Here is a 24,842-nt window from a genome sequence, read left to right on the forward strand (position 1 = left end):
CTTGCAACGTTGCCAATTCTACCAGGCCGCGGCCTGCCTGGAGTTAAAGATGGCCGTGGTTTTAATGCTACAAAAATGTTTTTTATATAGTACCTATTACTTTATAAATAATATGGGTTATTGAAGAATAATATCACCAGTTACCATATTTTAGGTGGCTATACATGATATCCATTGGTATTGCTGCAAAAATAATAAATTATCTAGATTTGATATAGAGGGATAATTGGAGGGATTATTAGAACACGGACTAGGGATAACTAGGGATTTTTTGACGTTGGCCCAGGGATATTTTTTTCTTGCGGATGGAAACACTGCCGCAGATGTATTTCAGTTCTTTGAAAGTGTGGTCATCTGTTCTCAAAATATCTTTCAAGCACATTAGCCTGCTGAAATGCAAAACATCGTGTCGGAATTACTGTGAAAGTCTTCTTGTTAGTTGGTGAATGTTTTTTTCTAAAATACTGTTTTTATTCGTAAAGTGACTGTGTGTTTACGAACGAAAGTTATCATAACTATCATTGTTAAGTTTTCTTCAAAGTTTGTTAAGTTGTGTTAAAGTGCCAAGGAGTAAAAGAAAGACCTTGACAATTGATAGTTTATTTCTGAAATGAAGTTTTTCTCTAAACACCTAGTGTCGATGCTGTGATTTTTAGTTTGTGAGTAATTTCCTTATACCATATTTAGTTTTTCAAGTTGTGTATCTCAACTTTGTTGTTACAGTATTTAATGCCTAGTTTAATAAAGGTGTAGAACCTATTTTCTATAAGTTAGGCCTACCCTAGCTCTTGTATAACTTAGGACTAGGCCTAGGTTATACCTTTGACTATTAATACAACAACTTCTGTATCCAATAGTCAATGGTTATACCTACAGTAGGCCTACCTTAAATCGATAAGCACACAAAATCCGAAACTAACTTAAGTTAAGTGCTAACTCAAAGAGAAGTAGGCCGACCTGATTTATTTTTAGTTTAGGCTAGGCCTATTTATTATCTTTGTAGCCTATTTAGGCCTATTGGTTTTTGGTTTTGTAGGCTATCCTCATAAGCTTTGATTAATGACCTCTGGCCTATCCCTAAATTTGAGAAGGACCAAGTTAAAAAAAAAACGAGAGAATTAAAAAATATGTTCTAAGTTTTTCTAAATTACCGTGTTGGGTAAGACTTAGCCTACCCTTTATAAACTAGGCTATCTGGGTACTGTTCCGCAGAGAACATAATAATATATATTAACTTAATATATTATTGGATTAACAACGGATAATCAGAATAATGAATAATGTAAGTTAATAGGCCTATTGGATGTTTAACTTATTCAACAACTATTACAACTATTACATTATTAACTTATACAACCAATTCAATACATTACAAATATCGATTACAAAATATACAAAGTAAACATTGAATTGATTTTATGATTTAACTAGAGGACCCATGCTGCTCCGCAGCGTTGAAATAAATATTATATTTCAGAAATAATCAAATTTATAATTTTTGATTGAGTAATACAGTAGCCTAGGTATCTTGAACCTAACTGATAACATGATCAATGGCTAAAATGAAAGCCTATAATTTACTGATTATTTTGAGTCTAAAACATATTAAAAACACATAAACAATACCAACAACAATAAGGTACGGTACCGTACCATATTGATTTTTAATCATAGAAAAACCTTATAAAAATGTCTTTTTTTGATTGTTTACCTTGCGTTTGCTTTCAAACTCATCCGATTTGAATAACTAATAGGCTAGCTTAAATTAAAGCTAGTATTTTACTGAAGTCATAAGTCTTTAGGTACGTATTTGCCATTAAATACAATAAGTAAGCTACAATAGGTTCGTCATTTAAAATAAGTACATCCAAAATCAAGTCAATTTCGTTTCCCTTTCCCTTTAGTAGTTTGGTTTGTAAAAATACCATTTCATTACCGGTACCTACTGTTCACGATCAGAACTTCCGTAGATTCAACCTACTTACTTGTGAATGGTTAGGCCTATAAATTACCTACCAACAATATGGTTGTTTCCTTCCAACTTGTTGGTTTATTGATTATGCAACGTACCGGTAATTCAATCGAACTCCCAATATATTAAGTCCGTGTACAGAAATATGCATTTGTCATTTTTATTTCCATGTATTAGCCTAAAGCTTTGACTATTCCTAAAGCCACATTTACCATTTTAAGTCTGAAGAAACCAATCATATGTTGTGAAGAAACATTGATAGATTCTTACTAATTCCAGTTTTTATTCACGACAATAATGTTTCAAAACATCACCTACTTAGGGGCTCAGCCAGTTTGTTGATAATAGAGGGGTTTTCAATAAGGTGTATAAGCTTATTGACTTTAAGTAAGCTTAGTGACTAGGCCTCTTTTATGCACGACGTTTTCTGTTGTGCGTTCTGTCAGGGAGTTTCTATACATGGGATCATATAGGACCCTTTTATGCTTGACAAATTCTCTGTCGCGTTTCGGCGTTCAGTCTGGGGCATTTTTTACATAGGATCAAATGGAACCCTTTTATGCCACGGCTTTTTCCGTCGGGCGTAATGCAGCGCTCCCAACCTACCCCGTGCTCTGTCATTCACAGTATCAAAACTTGCCTAGTCATTATAAATAGGCCTAGGTGATCATCATAATATATCAAGGAAGAAATGCAACTTAAAAAAAAATCTTGCATGGTGAGCATAATTAAGTTTAGGCCTACATTTTTGTTAAAATTCTCGGTATAATACAATCATTTCACAGCCCACCATATATCATTTTGCAGAAGCCCCATCCAGCCTATGACTTTGATTCACCGGGTGTACAGCCCACCTCCTTCCTCGTCGTATATTTTTCTTCATATACAAATAAGTCAAAACCAATATACAAGGGTCCATCTTAGGTGACTGATAATGGTGAAATGAAGAAAGTTGGTAGCACCCCCTGCCGTGGGTATCATAAAAATCCAGCGGATTCCGCTTGGTGAAAAACCTGCATAAAAGGGGCCTAAATTCCGCCCGCAGATTTTGCCCGTCCGAATACGTCGTGCATAAAAGAGGCATTAAACATATGTGATGCACTACAATACATTCCATCTTGTTTGTGCTTGTTGGGAGCTTTGTGTGTGAGGTTGTGGGATGTTTCCAGGCAATGGCTGCATCCATTATGGAGTTGCCAGACAACTCATCGGGTATCAATATTAGTGATGTCAGTAAGTATCACATCCACTGACTACTTGCTTATTTTTCACAGCTTTTAAAATGGAAATCTTAGTGGTCAGTGAAAAAATACAATTTCCATTTGTTGCGGTGGATAAGAATTAGATTGGCTCCTTACATTGGATTACAATTACAACTTTTTTAATTAATGGTTTTCCTATGGTTTGCAAAGCTATTTGGTACCGTACTTGATTTTGAAGTGTTTACTTTTGGTGAGGGTTTTGGTTTTGGCCTTTTTCTATCCTACTTTCTAGATTCCTTAATGTTCTTTGCATGTTTACATTTGCACTATTCACTCATTGATATTGTGTACATAGTTCCGAATTATCAATTCTATACTTTTAAAGCTTAAATGTCATTAAATTCTACAACTAAGTTAGATTGGCTTGGCGGAAATAAATTACGTAAAAAACTATGAATTGACAGGACAGATTCAAATAGTTTTTCCTCAAATAAAACTTCCCTAATGTGTTGTCCAATAAGGCTTTAAGTCTTTTGTCTTACTAAGTAAACATAGCTGCGGTTGAATTAGTTGCAAGGTACTTATGTAAATATTAGGCTACGAAGGTGGCAAGCCTGCCTCTAGTGCTTGCCTAGAAATCAAATGGTTTGACCCTGAAAACGTTTGGCTAAAGGTAAAACGTAATAGTGATGGGCGATACGATACGTATCCGAAAAAAATATCGTATCGCCGTATTGAATCGGGCCTCTGTATCGCGATACGCGAATCGTATCGTCAAAAATATCGAAAAACAAATCATTAGTTTACTCTGAAAACAGTCTTAGTATTACAGATACATTAATCCATTCCCACACTACTCCACACTGCTTGCCTTTACTACTTCCTTCACAACTCCCTACGTCTTGGACCTGTATCCCTTTCCTTCCCATAGCATTTTAAAATTGCAGATACATTAATGTAATGTAATTGCCACAGACAGTTGACAGTTCTCACACTCTGCACTGCACTGCTAGGCTTGATAGAACGCTAGTGGAAATGGACTGGAGACTGGACTGGGAGGGGACTGGTATATTATCAAGTAAAAACCAAAAATATAGACGTCACAAAGTCCCATTTCAAACTACACATCCACAGACAGACTTTGCAGTTTGCTCAGCCTACGCAAAAAAAATCTTAAAAATATCGTTTTGACATGAATCGTATCGCTCTATGTTCCGATATAAATACAAATATCGTTTTAGGCGATACGATACGTATCGTTTTTTTAATATCGTATCGTCCCTCGCGTATCGCGATATTCCGATACGATACGATACGTATCGCACATCACTAAAACGTAAATGATCCTGGCTAAATGTAAACAATCAGCTGATTTTAAGAGTAACAAATAGATCATTGTGAGAAGCTAAACAATGCAACTCACCTATCCCACACTGTTTATTCTGCATTCACATTTGAGTTCAAACACAACCGTTGTTTGGTATTTCATTGGTGACATAAAAGATGTGTTATTTGTCACTTTTTTGCAAACATCTTTGTCAAAATGGTTGAGAGTGTCCCTTTTACGCTGTCAAACAATTTATACACGGTGGTGAAGGTTGCCATGTAAGAAAGTGTCAGCTCATTTTTCAGGTTATTGCCTTTTGGCGATCTTTTCCAAAAGATACTGTTGTTGTTCCGGTTTTTGTATCTTATCCTTGCATTTAAAATCATTAATAATTTTTTTTTTTTATTGTTATGTCTATATTTCTGTTTTAGTTGAAGTTATAGAGACTGATTGCAACAGCATGGATTCGACCAGACGAGAGGGTCCTTACATCAAGATTGTTGAACAACCTGCGTCCAAAGCACTTAGATTTCGTTACGAGTGTGAAGGAAGATCGGCTGGAAGTATTCCAGGTGTAAATAGCTCTACAGAGAACAAGACTTATCCTACAATACAGGTAACATCGGTTACCTACGATATACTTTGTGTAGCACCTGTTAGCATAAATAGCTCATGCAATTATGAGTACACATTGCAGTAAAGATTTTGTTATCTGTCACATTTACTGAAAATTCTTTCATTGATGATATTATTAGTCCCTTTATAATGGTTCTGACCAGTGTGATGTAAAGAGCTGGTTTGTACTCACAATGGTACAAAAACTGTTCTCCAATCTCCTAAATGGGCTTTTATGCCCTAACTTCTCCCTGGGTTCTAGTCTCAATCCATTTTCACTTTACTTCAGGTTAGACCCCAGAGGGTCTCAGAATTTTATCACTTAGATAAAATCCATTGGCGATTGACGGCATTTGAACCTGGGTCCTTAGGTACCAAAGTACCACCCTCGACCTCTAGACCAGCTCGTTCCTCATCCTAAATAGAGGAAGCCATGCACTCCTGTTAAAAAATGCAAGATTTTTGCAAAAGCAAATATCTCAGAAGTTTTATTGTAACCACTCATACAATTCGTTTATAGTCTTGTCCAACTCAAAATTTAGGGAAGTAAAACTAAAGTACAGTAAATTGAATGTCAGCTGTCTTGTAAAATTAGTATAATAATGTCTCCAAGAAGACATTCACTGTTTCCCTTGCACAAACACCTAAAAAAGGTGGTCTAGGTGGGTATTTATCTTATTTTCTCAGGTCATAAATCCCATTGGGTTTGATGTTGGTGTGGATTTCATTATCTAGTTGCTTCCTGAGTTGTAGATTTTGCTCTTCCAATAGCGATTGTTTATCCAATAATTTTTTTTTATGATAGTCAATTGACTTTCTTTAGTGCATTTATTCTTTTTCACTGCGTGGAATGATTAAAAGCAAAAGTGAAACTAGGTTGTTTTTACTTTAGATATAGTTAAGGGATGGTTAAACGCTGGTGTCTATGAAATCGTGTCTATGACATCGTGTCTGTGACTTCTTTCTTGTCTCAGATATGTCGCACATGAAACCAACCCATGTTAACAAAAATCAGAGCTTACACTCTGCTTGCGCCACATGTCCGGATCATCATCTGTGTATCGGACATGTGTCGTGCGAGAGTGTTGGGTGAGACATGTCGTACAACATCACGCTTGAAGTCACTGGAACACATCCCCTGAGCAAAGAGTTTATTCAGCCATTTACAAAGCCTATGGATGAATCAAAATGTCTTTTGCACTTGTACAATCTTACTACAATTGTTGCCACTGTAAATAAATCAATAAAAGCACATTTTGTGTAGTTTAATCGACCATAGTGTTAAGTTTAATTGTGAAATATTCTTGAAACATGTGTCATCTATTCATAATTTGGTTTTAAACCACATTATCAGCACTGTGATAACTCAATGTTTTCTTTCACAGATTAAAAATTACAAAGGGAAAGTAGTGGTTGTGGTTTCGTGTGTGACCAAAGATGCACCCTATAAACCCCACCCCCACAACCTTGTTGGCCGAGAAGGTTGCAAAAGGGGAGTCTGTACACTTGAGGTAAGAAGTAAAACTTTATTTTTTTTCTCATTCCAGTTTTGTTTTTTTGTTTTTATTTTTTGTGGATCGTTTTTTAGTTTGGTTATTACTAGGTACGATAAAATTGTAGTACCCTAACAGAATGTATTAAGTCTGCATTTCTAATGTGGGATTTAGTTTTTAACTGAGACTCTGGTTACTTATTTGGTTTCAAATTTAAGTTTGGTGCTTCAAATTTTAGTTGGTTTTTAATTAAGTTTTTCAAGTGGTATTTTGTTATTAAGTCTATTAGAATATGTTTTAAGGCAGGATTATACAGTTTATTATAACTGTGTTTACATAGAGTACTTTACTTTTACTTTTTGCTTTCTTATGAAATGGCGACCATACAATGTAGGTATTTTAAGCCAAGTATGAATGGAGATGAGTGTAGGATGAGTGGCGCGATCTTGTAGTCTTGTTAGTGACTAAGGTCGACATTCCTTAGACACAGCTGTTAATTAATAGCCCAAACAGCTAATGGCAACTAAGGGACCTACAGTTTATAGTGGAATCCGAACCACATTTTTTCCTTGGTATATACGAATTGGTCTAATTATCAGGATAGTACTGCGGATAGTCGTAATACTCACTAGTGCGGACGTTAATCCACACCAGGGAGTATCCCATCCACAGTGCATACCTATAAATATCCACAATCCGTGACCTCCTAGTAGCTGGATTACAGGACGACGCCACCCGTCCCCCCAATGCAAAAATCTTGAAACTATTTTTTAAACCATAAACTTGGATTGTGTTGTGAATTTTGCAGCGAAAACTTGTAAATAACAAAGGGTCTATTCTGGTTTGATTCCCAACTTTCCTGAATCATCAAGTTCACGTTAAAATCTTGGTGATTTCCCACTATAGTGGTAGTACTTTTTAGAATTTTTGTGTCAACATGCTTACTCTTTACATTCGGTAAAATGTTAAATATATATGCCTAATTTACATAACTATTTATTTCACTTCTAAAATTTGTTGTTTAATAGTCCAATAAACCATCCTTGTAAATGTAAAAATCCTTTTGTTGTAATGCATTGTGTATGTTTAAAATCAGAGTCTAATCAGATTGGGCTATGAGGTGTCAACAGGATGCATTGCCATCGTCTGTTACGTTACAACACTTTGTGATGCCACCATGATCCCCCTTGTGCTATGGATTGTACCCTTTAAACAATTTGTTTCTATTATAAAACAATGGCTTAAGGAAAATGTTTTTTATTCCATAGACGATTATCTGGCCTGTGATATTAGTTCCCTATGTTTTTAGAACATCAATGTTAATATTAATATATTTAAATATTTAATTGTTATTATATTTAAAGATTTTATTGTTATTATATTTACAGATTTTATTTTTGATCATTGACATGTAAATTGTTAATTTATTTATTTTAGAGTTAATTATGTTTAACTGTTATTTTTTAAAGAGTGATTGCTACTCACTTGGTGCATTCTTGCTGTTAGGCCTACTCTAACAGGAAATTAACTGTATGTATTATTAGAAAAAAAAAGAAAAAACTTTGACGATGTCTATTGTAATACTTGTATTGCTTAATGACAAATAAAGATCTTGAATCTTGAATCTTGAATCTTGCTTGGGCCTCATGGCTGTATTTTTTTTTTTTTTTTTTTAGTTTGGGAACCTTGTTACAAATTTATAAAAAAAATATTTTCAGATTCACAATGACACAATGACCCAAAGTTTCGACCATCTTGGAATCCAATGTGTGAAAAAGAAAGATATTGAAGACGCCCTCAGGATAAGAGAAGAGATAAGAGTTGACCCTTTTAAAAGTAAGTTACTTCCAACTATTATTGTCTTGTCTTACTGTTTGCAATACAACTGCTGCTACTGTTTGCAGCTGTACAACTACTGTTTGCTGCTGAATACAATGATTGCCCCTTAGCTATAGATCAATTGTAGCAATTTAAAAAACTTTAAGATTTATAAATAACTAAAGCTTGTTACCATTGATATATTTGCTAGATTTAAAAGTACCTACAGTAAGTTGGTAATACCAGTAAGATGTTAATTGTGCTTTACTAGACTTCTAGGAACTATGCATCTTTATCATGGGTCAGCCTCAAAAGTCGCCACAACTACTGATTAATTAATCATAACTGTTTTTTTGTGTACTGCACTGGCTCTATGTTTTCTCACTCAATTTGGACATTTTGAGTTTTGACGGTCAAAATAAGAAACCCTATATTCACCCCACAAACCCCGGTTCCCATGGTCCAATCATGTTGGTTCGCAAACTCATTCAAGCTTATCCTGGCTTACACCTTCAAACCAAATTTTATCAAAAGCGGAGAAAAATTACTCAAGTTATCGCGTTCACTGATGTGTTTATATATGGTACTTGTATAAAAAATTTGGAAGATTAGTGTTTTTGGCCTGTAAGGACATCAAAATGAAAAAGTATATTGATCCCGGCTCCAGGTCTTATAGTGCCACCTACGGTAATAACTACTTCCCTAAAGGGAAATTTGCTAAAAGTGTATCTTTCTCATAATTGCAAATCTTAAGTATACCTATAATTTTATTTCCTAATAATTAAGGTATGTACCTACCGGTTAACTTGGCGAAGATTTGTTGGTGCGGCCAAAAATCACCTCCAATATAAATGGCCCTGGGAGTAAGTAAATAATTAAAGTATGTACACTTAAGGTTGTAGGACTGAAATAAGGCCTCCAAGAGTTGACAAAGAAATCGTGTTTTACTATTTGTACTAGAATTATGGATTGTAATATTAATGAGAATTACAATGCTGAGCTGAATTATCAGTGTTTTGCTTGTTTCAAATGTTGTGTTTTTTTTGCAGCTGGTTTCTCACACAGGACACAGGCGGGCTCGATAGACTTGAATGCTGTCAGATTATGTTTTCAGGCCTTCTTAGAGGACAGACCAAATTCTGGAACATTTACAATTCCATTGGTGCCTGTTGTTTCAGAAATCATCTATGACAAAAGTTAGTGTTGATCTGCAATTGTTTAAAACATATGATACTATGTAATCCATATGTATATTTTAATTGAACGTTCCCGTAAGCTATAAAAGGTATAAAATTACCTGAGTACTGCCAGAGTGATCCAGAGACAAAACAACTCAAAATATGAAGTTCCCGTAAGATGTTTTTAAATTAGAGTTAGTCTTAGCTATACGGGTTGGATGTATTCTAGCAAAGTCCTGTGCAAACTGCAAAGCAAATAAAGGAAGGACTATTTGTAGACTGCCATCACGGAAGAACAATATATTTCACTAGTACCCTTCTAAAAGATATAAAGCTTTTTACTTTGTTATTGATTCTTTTTGTGGATAAAAAATTATGCAAAATTCTTAGATTTATTTACTAATACACTTTTTCTATACATTTTGTTGTGGCATTTTTAAGCCCTATAATCCAGGATATCCATTACATTCTGTTTTGTAGCTTCATCACTACAAAATGGTCAAGTCTGTATCTTCCTCTTTTGTCATGTGGTTGCTACAAACAGGTTACTTCTTGACCAAATTCAGCCAGTGTGTGAATGTTTTAAGTAGGATTTCTAAAAATTTAAAGACGCTGCTTGTAACTTGTCAAAAGTAACTTTAGATGTAGTAAGGTACTAATATACTGGTTTGGTATTGATCAAAGTTTGCCAGTTTTATATTAGAATGGTCTGATGGTGTACTTGTGTTTTCAGAAGCACTTTGTGATCTAGCCATCTGCAGGCTGAGCCATAGCTCTGCCACAGTGGCGGGGGGTCTGGAGATGATATTGCTCTGCGAAAAAGTTCTCAAAGGTAAAATTATTATTTTATGTCTACTATTATAGGTCCTCTTACCCCTGGAGGTTTTACCTTGGAGGCAAAACACGTTTTTACCAAAGTTGGGTTGTATTTGTAATTTCTTTTTATTATTCTTTTTCTTTTTCAGTTTGCTTTTATTGCTGTAACAGAGCTGTTACTGATCTAAAAGAAAGATAGAAATACTTGTAGTTCTTTATTTCACCCATCTGATTATAAAGTGTAATTTCAGTTTAGCATAAACATACAGTGTTTTTGGAATATTTGAATCAGTAATACTACTCAGTACCAATTACTAACAAAATGTCTTTGAGAGTATGATAATTGGAAGATCTTGTACAGAATTCAAAAAGCCTCACTATATGGGAAGAGATCGGTTCAATCAGGTTTAGTGTCTTCCAAGTGAAAAATCCTTTGTCGATTGTGTTTTACTCCATCCAAAAGTTTTGTTAAAGCTGTGATGGCTCAAGATATGTCTTTAATTTGCTTTATTTTTTAGATTGACACAAATGAGCTTTGATTGCCAAATGATTCATGTTTGCTAAATGCTAGGAAAATTTCAAAAATATATGCTGCTTGACAACTTTTTAAATATTTAAATTTTTCCAGAAGTCTTTTCATGTCTGTCCAGGACATGGAATTGGAAAATGAACAGGACATTACTATTCTTGGGACACTTAAGAGCTAAGATTGTGGAATTATTTAAAATTTAATTTTTTTATGATATAAAAAAATTGGGTCTGACTAGTTAATAAATCCTTGACACAAATAATCAACACAGCCAATTAAAATAAGAAAATTGCAGATGCAAATTAATTTAACTGATTATGGGGTTGTGTTTTCAGAGGACATTGCAGTGAGGTTGTACGAGGAGAAGAACGGAGAAATAGTGTGGGCGGCCAACTGTGAGTTCACCCCGGCCCAGGTACATAAACAGGTGGCCATCACGTTCAAGACCCCACGCTACCACACTATGCAGGTCCGTCTAAACAGATTCTATTAATTTTAGTCTAGCTTATAGCTGTAAATTTTAGCCTACCTTTTCTTGGGGTTTACTTTTCAAACTACGAGTATTTGCTGGGAGCAAGAGGATGGAGTGCACAATAAGGTTTCAAGTTCAAGTATGATAAAATAATACTACTACTAATAACTTATACAGGGTGGCGCAGATGGATCGGGTGATTTTAAAATACTTGTCAAACTGTCAACTTTAAAGGTATTGGATTGAAATAAAGTGCAAAACGTGTAGTTACAATGGAAGTTTATTGACAAAAAAATGTTAAGTTAGTTTTTAAAAATTACACCCATCAAATCCTTCCTTCTCGAGTGACGCATTCTTGGAGTTGGTCCTTGAGGTTCCGCATTGCTCGCTCAAGCACATCATCAGGAATTGATGTGATTTCGTTGTGAATTGCAGCCTTCAACTCCTGAAGCAAGGGTCTACATGAACAAACCCCGGACCATTCAGGAGATGAAGGCTGCAATTCACAACGAAATCACATCAATTCCTGGTGATGTGCATGAGCGAGCAATGCGGAACCTCAAGGACCGACTCCAAGAATGCGTCGCTCGAGAAGGAAGGCATTTGATGGGTGTAATTATTAAAAACTAACTTAACAAATTTTTTTCAATAAACTTCCATTGTAACTACACGTTTTGCACTTAATTTCAATCCAATAACTTTAAAATTAACAGTTTGACAAGTATTTTAAAACCACCCGATCCATCTGCGCCACCCTGTACTTTCCTTGAATTTGTAAAAAAAAAACCAATAAAATAAATTGAGTCTTACATTTTTTAGTTTCTCTTCTCATTTTTATTGATTATCAAACCCTGCTCTTGTTAGTAAACATCCACCTCTGTTACACAGTTTCATAATCAATGTGATTTTAAAAATAAAAATGAGTATTAAAACAGTGTTGTTATTTGCAGGTGGACAAGCCAGTTCAGGTGTTTATCCAACTACAGCGACCTTCCGACCACGAGACCAGCGAACCCTTGCCCTTCCAGCTGACTCCACTAGACTCAGGTAGGCCTGCGTTCTGGTCCCTCCGTCGCTACCGCGCCGACTATCGCACCTTCTCTCACATCCTGTCTGCTGATACTAAGTTGCTGACAAAGGTTGACAATGTTGACAACCTCATCCCTGACACTGAAGAGGCACAAGACACCAACAACAACAGTCATCCAACTGTACTCGACCAAACCAAACCTCAGCCTTCATTAACAATTGTTGACCAATCATCTCCTAAGCCGATGGAGGTCCAACCCCAACCTCCATATACGGAAGTAGACACTGTTGTCGATAGTTGTCCGATCGAGCTAAACAACGAGGTTAAAAGATTTGAGGATGTCGCAAGCTTAGTGGACAATGTTGAGCAGAGTTTTGACGACCTGATCAACGAAGTTGACGACTTTGACGAAATAATGAGTTCAGAACTGAACCAAGAAATTCCAACCGTAAATGATGGAATTTACAGCAGTTTCCAAATGGCAATGAAGAATCCATTTGAGTTTGTCGACATGAATACATCAGGATACGAGGATGTACTTCCTCCTCCCCCCAGGCCTTTAGAGCCGAAACCTCTCATTAGGGATCAGATATTCACGGAAATGCAAAACGACGATATTCTCCCTCCTCTTCCCCCGAAGAGAATCAGGAAATCTCCTCCGAACAAAAACCTACCTCCTGTTCCAGAAGGGAAAAAGTTGAATATATTTCAAAAACTATTCTCTTCCAAAAGGAAAGATAAATCACGGAAAAATAGTGTTAGCTCGATGGGCAGCAGAAGGTCGTTGGTGGATGACAAGTCTGTTATTGAGCCTGATGAAGTTACGTTGACTGAAGCTGAACATTACGCTTTGTACACAGCATTAGCTCCTCATGCTACTGCCTCTGAGTTTGACGAAGCCTCGTTCTACTACAGCCCTGTCGAAGGCTTGTCCCAAACTGTCAAATGAAGCCTATACAAATGTTTTGTACGGATAGCAATATAATCAGGAATATGAAATATTTTCCTAAATGCTATACATTTACGAGTATATCAAAAGCTTAGCTGATAAGTTTTTGTATTTAATATTTTAAGAAACGAGTATTTTCGTAGTCTAGTCAAAGATGCTTAACTATTTACTCTTTTATATCGATGTGACTAATCTATAAATTATGTTGGAATTGTACACTTGTTGGATATGCCAGTGAAGGATATTTGGCACTAAAGATAAATATTTCAAATGCAGAATGCATTGCTATGACTGTTGTTAAGTTTGCGTAGAGTTTATGCGAGTTTGAGAGAAAGTCCTGCTGTGATAACCTCTTTCAGTGAGTACAGATTGTGGTTTGACGTTGTGTTGTAGAAAGCTAACAATAACTAATGACTTTTGAGTTTTTTTACCTTATCAATAAGCTATTAAAAAGCTTCTTATGTGTATGTGGTACTATTTTAACTAACATTTTGGAAATAACCTTTTTTTATGCTATGTGATTTATTTAAAGCATGTATGCATTCTTTTTTTGGACACCAGACACAATCTCATTCTCAAAACGTGCAATAAATGGCCTGCTTTTATTTGTGTTCGGAGCTTTAAGATATAAAAACTACTTTGATCATTACCACCCACCATTATATCCCTATTGCTGACCAAATATTTGGCTTAATCAATAAAGAAATCTAGGCAAACGGGCGATTAAAAAGATTTATAGTTTTAATCTATTCGGCAGCAACGTTTTACTCAACACTTTGTACTACACACTTGCCCCCCCTGCACCTAACAGCTAAATACAATAGCATCAGACTATATTTGCTATGTTTGCTGTGGTTATTTTGATTTCAGTTACATTTTTATATTTAGTTTTGTTAATGTGATTAATTTAACCCTACACCCCACTCCCTTCCACTTCTAGTTTTCCAATTGCTGGATAAAGTATTTTTATTCATTTTCAAGCAATTTGGGGGTTTTCTCACAAAATACAAACGGTAAACGTAATACTGGGCTTGTCAATTTTTGGGAGCAAAGTTTTAATTTTCTATTCTTCAATTTTCTGGCCTAAATTAAGTTTTTTACCTTGGTAGATCCACCGACATTCTTTGCGGACTCAATATTTGAAAGCAGTTTCTTGTCAACTTCATATCAGGATTTTAAAAACATATTTTTCTCTCTTTGCACAACAGGTGTTCAGATTTTAAGGCCATGTAGCTGACTGAAAAATATTATTTGAGAAGGGAGAATTCAGCAAGCTTACCAAATAAAATATAATTCAGGATGAATAAATACCCAAGATTACACTTACATAACCTAGTAAGCAAAAGGGTGTTGGTTAGATCCTCAGAAAAGTTAGTAGATTTTTGATGGCTAAAAACCGGACAAAACTGTCCTTAATCTTCCGGCTTTCAAAAACTTTTCCTGTATAATAAAGCAGATGGTCTTGGCCACTATAAGAGCTTTTATTTTTCAATTATCTGTCACATGTAGCCGAAATATCCGACCTGGTGAGTTACTGAGGGCCTGATTTGTGAGATATTTTCAAAGTAGGTATTTATTTTCTTATTTAAGGTAGCTGAACTATCTCTTTTTCAAAACGGATAAGGTTTAACATCTTATATAATATTTCTCTTGTGTCTTGACTGGAAACCCAAATGACAATCCTTAGTTAAATAAATAAACTTGAAAAATGTATACTTTATCATCAAACAGCAATTTTCCCCTTCAATCCCTCTTCTCCCGAGTTTGTTTTGATTTGCGCTCACACCTGATTGCATGGCTTGTGTTGTTAGGTTCTGTGTCAGGGGAGCAGCTAAACCGCAAGAAGCCACGGTTGAACGATGTCGATCGTTTGCTGATTGCAGACAAGGACCCATTACGTGAGTACCGACCATTCTGGGTGCCTGGGGGTTGGGCCGCTTGGTAACGCTTGGTTAACCTGACAAGCAAAAATGTTAACGCCTTTTAAATAAGTGCAGAGTTTGTCATTGACGTTTTGTCATCAAAGTTTTCCCTCTATGTACACCATAATCAGAGAAACTGGGGGTTGTATAATAAGCCCTTGGTATGATAATAAGTGAAAACATTTTCTGTGAAGTTATTTACATAAAAAAAATTCAATGGCAAGGAAAGTATTGAAAGGTAATTTAGATGACGGTAACAAAGACTGATTTTGCTCCTCTAAAATTTATTTCATTTTTTGTTCAGCCAGAATTTTTGTTAGTGCAATAATAATGTACTGTATAAGAATGTGAAAGAAGCTCACATCTTTAATCAGAGTTCTTAAAAGATCAAACTCAATTTATATTGAACTCCTTAATAAGACTGTTTATTAAAATTTTACTATTTCGTCCAAGTAGGGTTCTATTTTGGAACTTTTTCGATAACACCACATTGAATGATATGATTTAACTGCCTAAAAACTTTCCTAATAAGAAAACTGTATGTGCCGTATATGTATTATTTATACATGTTGTTATTATAAATCTAAATGCATTGGTAACTTTAGATTTTATTATTGCTTACGTGGTTATCAAATTTAATACAGCTATGTAGGGCTATCTCATTTTTAATTGGTAAACGTAAGATATTCGTTTAAGCAATGCCCAAGATTCGGTGTTCAACCAGCATTAACCAAGTATTTAAAATAGTCTTTATGAGTGTTAAAACCAAAGTCATGTTCAAAGAATGCTTACCGATTTGAAATATTGACAAAGTTGCAAAGCCTCAGTCTAATTACTTATTAGCCTAAAATATTTGTGATATAAAATTACCGTAAAAATTTCACCTATATCATTAATTCGGTTTTTTAAAGATAACAATTCATTCACTGGCTAACTTTGAGCATAACCGAGGTTTAAAGAGGCTGCAAACGCCTGTACTTAGTTGTATAGAATACAGTGTTAAAGTTAATTAAGTAACTTAACACAAAATCTAGCTGTACTGTCAAGAGTTAATTAACACTGTTTAGTACTTTTTAAGTTTAAAAGATTGTATAAAAAATTTATAGATGGATTAGTTTGAAAGTCCTGTGTGAAAAGTCGTTATGCACATATGGGAAGTAAAAAAAATCGTCGTTATGCATCCCACCATGCTAAAAAGTTTGTAAACAGGCGATGGCCTGGCACTTGCATTCAATGGGAAGAGGTCCCTTACAACACTACTAACTGTGTCTCTTTTCCACACTAAATCCTTACTAAAAGGCATCATGCACGGTAACTAATTCATCTGTATTTATGATTATCTAATGTTTATTTAGTCTGAACATTTCATAACCATGTCTTACCTTCATGTTTGAGACTTGCTTAAGAAGTAAGAAGCTACAATTGTATGGAAAAACACTATGTAAGAAAATGTGTGGCATTTATTAGCAAACATTTAAAAAAAAGTTTAAGCACAAAGAGGTGATATTTTGAAATCTACAAATTTGTAGCGAGCGTATCAGTTTGAATTTTGTATCACTATCAAGTTTGTTAAAAGTAGATATGTAATTAAATTGGTAGATATCAAAATTCTTTTAGGGACAAGTCAGAGAGAAGTTTTGATTTGATATTTTTAACTTGGGATCTCAATTCTGTAGCTTATAACAAGATAGTACAATGTATCATGGATCGGTTATTATTGGATTGTGGTATAATAAAAGCGTCAGGGCTGGTCGTGATTCGATTGCCGAAGTTTGTAACGGTTAAAGATTTCAGTTTCCGTACTTAGTGCAATAAAAGAAGAGGCTAGAAGTTGTTGTTGATTTTGTTAAGGAGTAACTTTTGTTTGGATTGTTTACTTACGATAGTTAACTGTTTTCAATAGTTTACAGTTTTGTTTGAGACAAGATTTATGTTTTCTAGTCAGGTAATGTCAATGTTCCTGTGGTTAAAGGTCATTATGTTTTGTATATTTTATATGTTAGTTATAGTCAAAACAATTGTACTTTTATAATGATCAATATGAGAGCTGTACAATTTGGTTGAAGCTATTTGATTAAACTTTATGAATCAATTGCAGTTGTTTTATTAGTCACAGGTTGAGTAAATACGGTAAATATCTTAAAAGATAGGTTTTAAGACTTAGGTCACTTTCTTTTACCATAGATTATATAAGGGAAGTTTAATTGAAGACATGATAAAAATGAAATCCATAGCGTTACACTCATTAAAATGAAATATTTAACCCACCTCCTGGGTGGTTAATTTTGATACTAATATTTTCGTAAAAATATACGGTACTTTGGTTTTATCCAGAGGCCACTTATTTTAGAGGGATATTTTTTACCGGGGAACAAAAACAAATACATAATTGGAAAAAACATACTTTAATTGACTTACTGCCAAAATTTGACATGATTACGATCAGCAGCCTTTCGATCGGCGAGGATTGAGTTGAATGCGTCGCCACCGCTACCTGCCACATGTACTCCGCCAAGTAGGTATACAGTGCGCTGCGGCGGTTATGTTAGGTTGGGTTATCATAAATATGTTTGTAGGACTTTCCTCGTTTCGTTATGAATCGAACGATACTAGATGAGTCATGATTCAGAACACTGACACATACAGGCGGTGATGCGCGTGCTCTGGTCAACGTTCTTACTTTGGCTTACTTGGAGGGGATTTGGTGGGCGAAAGTATGACTAATTTTGTATCTTTCAATTCATAATGAAACAAGGAAAGTCCTACAAACATATTAATGATAACCCAACCTAAAATAATCGCCGCAGCGCACTGTATAAGGGTGGCCTTCGGATAATACCAAAGTACCAAATATACTTGAGTTTTTAAGTTGTATATTTTTTACACTCAAACAGGTAAAACAACATAAAAGAAGAAAACATTTGTATATGCAACAGATATGTTTGCTAGCCAATTAGATTTCGAGCAAACTTAGCTGGAAATGTGTCTACTTAATTGAGTATACAAGTTATGGTTCAATATCAAATTTGACTAAGAAATGATTAGGCCCTAGTCATTCCGATGTTGAAGTTTTTGTTTTATAGAACTATACATTCCATCACCGTGTAACTTTTAAAGGTCTTGCTAGCCTCAGAGTCGAAATGAACATAGTTCAATTCAGCAACATATAGAATGTGCTGAACGTAAATTACTGATTCCTGTAGAATTCTCCAACTTTTGTTGACAAACAAAACTGAAATGTTAACTTATTGTTGACCATAGCAACTTTTATGCCACATAAACTATCTATGAGTAGGCCATACTTCAGTGTAAAATTATCCTCTAGTCAAAGATGTCAGACTAACAACACTTTTGCAACTATCTTCAGTAATTTTGAATATTGTCTGCAACGTTCTCATTCCAACAGCACATGTACACTACTTCATGTAACAGTAGTGGCTAAAAATGTTAACTGATTAAATCACTTTGACTGATGAAAATGTTATTGTAAAGGAGGTATAATTTTGAGAGTTTGAAGATTTTCCCCCTGAAAATAATTATTTGTAAGACAACCCGTAATTTAATGGTCTGTCAGAATATTTAATGATTATAAAATGTTAATGATATTTTTCCAAAGCTCTTCCTTCATTGGAAATATTTTATGAGAAGATGACTGGATTGCTACAGTGTTCTTTTAGGTATGTTTAATAACAATGTCCAGTAGTTATTTGATATTTATTTTGTTTATACTGTTTTGTTACTTAATTTTTACTTAGTGTTTGTTTTTCAAATATAACATAGTTTTTTAATAAGCAAACATTGACCTTGATAATTTTGTTGTAGCATTTATTTAAAAGTAATAATTGATTAACTGTATTTAAAACAGTTGGCTGATTTTGAAACTCTTAATTTGTTTAGACTTTTTACAAATGACTTCATATTGTTTATTGGTAATAAAATATATATTTTAATAAAGCAACTCATAAATAAAATTATGATTAATGGTAATTGAGCTTTCAATTTTTGTTTAAACCTTGCAAAAAGATATACGAAAAATAAAATTTACTTTACTTGCTAAAAAAGTCTGCTAAATTGTATTTTGTCTTTATTTTCTGTTTTTATCATGTTTTGTTATTGCATGGTGACTCCAAAGGGACAAGTATGTTGTTTTTTTTATAATTTTGTTTTTGCTACACTTTATTTTAAATTTTTTACATTAAAATCTTGATTAAAGGTGCATTGTATAGTATATATGCCTCATAATTTGAACAGTCTTTTAGTTGTTTACTTTGCAAAAACATTAGTGTAGTAATTTTGTCCATACAACTAGTTTTACATCCTACAAAATGTTCTTGTATTTAGCACTAGCAATGTTTTATAAAGGAATCCGTTATGGTAGTTGAAAGTAGCCTATGACTTCCTAGTTGATTTAGGAGTATTAAAAACATACAACTAAGTACAACCTTACATGTTCCTTATAAGGACTGTAACATAACTCATGCTTGCTTGGTGTAATTAACCGTAATATGTAGATGCTTGGATAGTGCTTGCCTTTAATTTTATTTAGCTTCACTAATCCTTAAAGAAAGCCTTGCCATTATGACTATTTTTGCAGTGTTATTTTATTTTAGCCAAGCCTGAAAATTTGTTTTGGATTTTAAAGACTAAAATATAAACACACATAAGTAAAATTATGTTAGTCGCTCACCAATCTCAAACTTGTATTGATTCTATTTTGATGACCAATATTATGCTATGGAAATGTATGAAAGACATTTATCAACAAAGCAGTCAGCGTTATCTCTATGTCACAGGAACGTTTATCGCGAGTAGTTTGTTTCATGGACGAAACGTTAGGCACGCCAGTTCATTGATGAATATTCTTTATTCTTAGTATTGTCTCCCATAGTCCCAAAGTCTATTTTGGGTTAAGGTATTATTGTTTTACATTTTTTTGTATTGGTACATTTCTATTGCAAAATGTTTGAGATTGTTGGGAAACTAACAGGATATACCTCAACAATGAATTAAATGTAAAATCATCAGTTTCATTTTGAAAACAAACACGTTAGAACAAAATGTCATTGCCGAAGGCAGGAAACTGTGTTAAACCATTTTTATTGGTTATTTACATTACAGAATTATTCTGAAATTCAACTCTTTAAAAAGAGAATTGTTTGCCTTTTTCCAGCTATTTAACGGAGGTATTTATGCATTTTACTTTATTATTTGCATCCTGGTATGATGTGTAACTTTGGCAGGCCTGTGCATTAAACAGCTGTTTTGTGTAGGTGCAAGCCCTCGATTGTCCCCGGGGCCCACTGTCAAAAGAGAACCTGCAGGTAAGCCAGCTTTTTTCAGATTTTTTACTTAAGTCCATTGTTAGTTATTACTTTACTGCGAGGGCAATTTTTTTAATTTTTATTGTTCGTATTTTTTGTAATTGGTATACTTTCAGTATTTGATCTTGATACATCATTGTCATTACTTTTCATTACTAAAAAAGTTCATGTTTGTATGGCTTGGTATTTACATTAAAAAAATTAAAGTTATCTCTTTATAGAAGTATTTTTGTTAGGTTTACATGGATGAAAATTGTCACCCACAATTTATTTATACTAAAGAATAGTTTCCTTTTTGGAATGTGATTGGTTAATTATTTTTGCCTGATTACTGAGCTCTATTACTGTAATGTGGATTTAACTGTGAATAAAAATTATTTACCTACATTAATAAAAAGATTTTACCGTTTATTAATTGTGTGTTTATATTTACTTGAGTCACAGGAACCACTGATTTAAATTTTAATGTAAATATTTATTTAGGGTTAAAAAAGAAAATTTAATTTAAAATCCTCCATAATTATAATAATTAACAATGAAGTACATGTATATAGCTCATCTATATATTTAATTGGCCATCATATAAATTAGGTATAGGTCCAAACAAAAATAAATTGTTCAGTATTTTTATTCACTAACAATTTACTTAGTAGTAAATTTTTCTGAAATTTAAGAAATCTCTTTTATTATTAAAGAAAAACTACGATTGTTACTAACAATTCTTTAGGGCAAAAACATCACAATGTTCTATCACTTCATCCTGTTTAACCAATTAAATAATTTATTCCAGCGATAACAAAAAGCTTTATTAAATTTATTTACCAGTTTTACTAATTGTTCTAACATTTTGCAGATACTAGTCCGAACCCGTACTCAGTCTACAGTCCTGGAGCAGTCAGGGTGGCAAGTGTTTACCACCCTGACCTGGAATACAACCCCATGTTTTACCAAGCACTACCTTCAACCTCGATGGGTTACCAGGCGAGGACTGTCACAGTACCTTCACTCTCCGCTTTGAAACCCGTGGCCGTCAGTCCGGGGGCGAGACTGAGCCCCGCAAGTAGTCCCCAGGCCTTAGGTAGGGTGTCACCCCTACCTGTCGCCAATGCCGTAGCAGTACCTTCGGACATATACATGCGGGAGCCGCTGCAGAACGGTTCGCTGCTGGACATCTCCTCGTTTGTAGCAGAACCCATGGAGCATATCACTGTAGACTCTAAAGACTTCTCAGGCTGTGATATAAACCTGTCTGAAAACCTTTCTAACAACCTTCATCTCAGTGATGCCAACATTGTAAACCCTCTGCAGGAGAACATGACAGACAGTTTCACCAAGCTTGCCAACACGGCGTACTCAGAGTTTGAAGGAAAGTAATACAGTTATGGTAAACATCACAAAAGTAACAAAGAAAAGTTTTGTTGCAGATATTGTAAATTTGTTTAAGAATTATTTTTTTACAGCTCTTCCTGATCACTTTTGTTCTGCCTGTTTACCCTTTACAGAATGTTTTCCAACATTGGATATTTTATATACGTTCTTAATAGGACTTTTGTAATAGTTTTATGAAGAAATGTATTAACATGGAAAATTGTATAACATTAGAATCATTAACGGGGTAAACTGCTGTTATTTTTTTGTTAAAAAAAAAACATTTTGTGCCTACAAAATGTAAGAAAGGTAAGTTAAGTTATTTTTTACTTAAAATTTACATTTAAAGACCCTTAATGGTGCTTTTTCATTCAAACTCAAACCAAACCAATTTCAGCGTCAGGTTTTATCTTACAAATTCTTATTTTTTTTTAATGACGTAGATTAAAAAAAGTCTCGACAGTTTTTAAATGTATATATGTGAAGGAGTGTATTATAATAATTCTGTAAATTTTGTACTAAACATAGTGATTTATCTCTTTTCTTCAATTCATTACAGATATATAGTTTGATTTAATTTAAAAATTGTGGAGTTAACGTCCTCTATTCATATTTTTAGATGATCTCTAAAAGGAACAAACCTTTATTATTTAAGTTAGAATAATTCAGCCTATGTACAACACAGGGTAGTGATTTTCTTTGTACCTAACACATAGTGAAAGGGAAAAGCTATTTGGTAAAAATTATATCACATCACTTAAGTTAGGAAACAAGCTCAAAAATCAGAACAAGGTAGCCTACTAGTCACAAACTTCAACCACTGAACTGTGTCTATCACTCAGCTCTTAACTTAATTTCATCCATTATCTGATAATTACCAGCACTATGTTTATCGTAGAAAAAGAATTTTTATTAAAGAAGATATATTGTAAAATGACAAAAATCATGCTGCAACCAACATTTGTTCCCAGTCCGTATTGTATGTTTGTAACATTTCCTGAGCTGTGATATAATTGTGCTATGTAACTTTGGTTGTTTTATGTTTTAAAGACCTCTAAATAGTTAAGGCTACTTGTGTTGACATGTTACCTTCGATAAGTATGCATTTAATGTGAGTTTTAAAATCAACGCTCAAACCAAGGGTTGTGTTGATTAAATGATTTTTTATCAAATTATGAAATTATTTATCTTTTTATCTATTTAGTTGTAAGTGTTAAAGTATACAAAGTGTGATTTATTAATTTATCTTACTTGATATTATTGATTTTTTTTATAAATGCTTTTTACTATTTGCTAAAATGCAATTAAAATGTTCTGTATGATAATGAATTTAAAGGGTCATTTGTTTGAAAAAATGTTTCGCTTAACGTAAGTTCAGACTTTGTCAATATACTTTATTTTTATTTTATGTAACTTCTACTGGCATATTTGATTTTTAATCCAAGTTCCTTTCACCTTTTTGTGAAGAAAACGTGTACTTTGTACATCCATTTAATTATAAATACAATCATCGAATCATCCATGTAATGATGTATATAATATGTTTAAAAAATTAATGACGGTAGAAATTTTATTAATATGCTCTGTGTTTTTAAAGAGATTCAAAATTAATGTTACGGTATTGACACACTATAATAGACTTTGCAGTAAATTTACCTATAAAGGGGGAAGAGCTACTCAAATACTATTTGTCATAGAGAAAAAAGATTTTTTAAAATTCTCTTCTGGTGGAGACCATGACAATAATAAGGCTCTCAAAACATAAGTTTGTTGAAATAATTTAAGCCATACAGTAGTCACATAAAGCCTGTTTCTTTATTCAAACTACTAGTAACAATAACAGAGGAACACACATATCATAAATGAGTAAACACTCTTTGTTATTTACATTTTGTTGATGAGATGTAATTATTTTCAAAGATTAACCATGAGGTCAAAGTTCGCATTAAATGAGAGTATATTCATTCTTTCTGTAACCCTTACTTGTTATGTACAACTGCAAGTTTGATCAAACACCCTGCATTGCAAAATATTTATCCAAACAAAATCCATGGCAATTTTGGATTATGAAATTTGTGTATTGAAAAGGCTAACATGATGCATAACTTGTTGTAAATAAGGTAATCATCATGTTTAATCGTGTATAAATGCAGAACTATATTATTTAATTGTACATAGAAAAGTTCTATTTACAAAGAACGTTTGAGACTCAATAAATTAAGTGTAAAAATAATTTTAGTATAAACTCAAAATATTCAATGTACAATAGTAAACTTTTTTACTTTTAAATATAAGTAGATTATGTTGGAAGATGTATATGCACTACAGTAAAATAAGCAAGCTTTTAATACATTTATAAATGTTGTGCAATAAAATGTTATATTTGTTCTGTTGATTATTCAAAGTTTCTGTTAATTATATGACATCTTTATTAAATACATACCATTGAAAATGTTAACTAACGTTGTTTTAATATATTCCTATAACCAAATCAACCTGAAAAGAGTTTATTTGAGAGAAAATAATTATTGTTAAATTGGTTGGTTCATAATATTATTATTCGTCCTGGATTGAAAATTGAGATTTGAAAAGTTTCGTGATGAGTATATTTTTAAGATCCTAATGAACAGTAGAGAAGTCATAAATGCTCACCATAGTCTTGGGGATAAACATGGTCATCCATGAATATATTGCATTTTAGATAGGTAGTTTAGCATTTTCGTAACTAGTTGGCGTCCGTTGCAACACACGCAACATTTTTACTATGCAATAGCAGGTATACCAATTTTAAAATTCTGCACCGTTTAGTCAACAACTGGCCAACTGAGGG

At 33.7% G+C, this 24,842-nt stretch overlaps 1 protein-coding gene across 4 annotated transcripts; it reads left to right on the forward strand.

Annotated features, from left to right (window-relative positions):
• The first annotated feature begins 358 nt into the window (after positions 1-358).
• Positions 359-24,470, forward strand: LOC128987533 (embryonic polarity protein dorsal-like). 4 transcript variants are annotated; one of them, XM_054408427.1, is made up of 12 exons: positions 359-659; positions 3,142-3,205; positions 4,933-5,117; positions 6,502-6,627; positions 8,328-8,445; positions 9,477-9,623; positions 10,339-10,437; positions 11,286-11,419; positions 12,373-12,469; positions 15,213-15,299; positions 20,594-20,644; positions 21,498-24,470. In XM_054408427.1, the coding sequence occupies exons 2-12, from the start codon at positions 3,145-3,147 to the stop codon at positions 22,016-22,018; spliced, it is 1,626 nt and encodes a 541-aa protein (XP_054264402.1). In that variant the 5' UTR covers positions 359-659; positions 3,142-3,144; the 3' UTR covers positions 22,019-24,470. The 4 variants fall into 4 exon arrangements, 3 of the variants coding, with proteins under 3 accessions (XP_054264402.1, XP_054264400.1, XP_054264401.1); XR_008490248.1 differs by lacking the exon at positions 21,498-24,470 and having other exon boundaries at positions 12,373-13,759; positions 20,594-20,610; XM_054408425.1 differs by lacking the exons at positions 15,213-15,299; positions 20,594-20,644; positions 21,498-24,470 and having other exon boundaries at positions 12,373-15,106.
• Positions 24,471-24,842: the final 372 nt, after the last annotated feature.

Source organism: Macrosteles quadrilineatus, unplaced genomic scaffold (genome assembly GCF_028750875.1).
Source record: "Macrosteles quadrilineatus isolate MER2022 unplaced genomic scaffold, UCM_ALF_1.0 Scaffold_2__2_contigs__length_208266976, whole genome shotgun sequence".
Lineage (NCBI taxonomy): Eukaryota > Metazoa > Arthropoda > Insecta > Hemiptera > Cicadellidae > Macrosteles > Macrosteles quadrilineatus.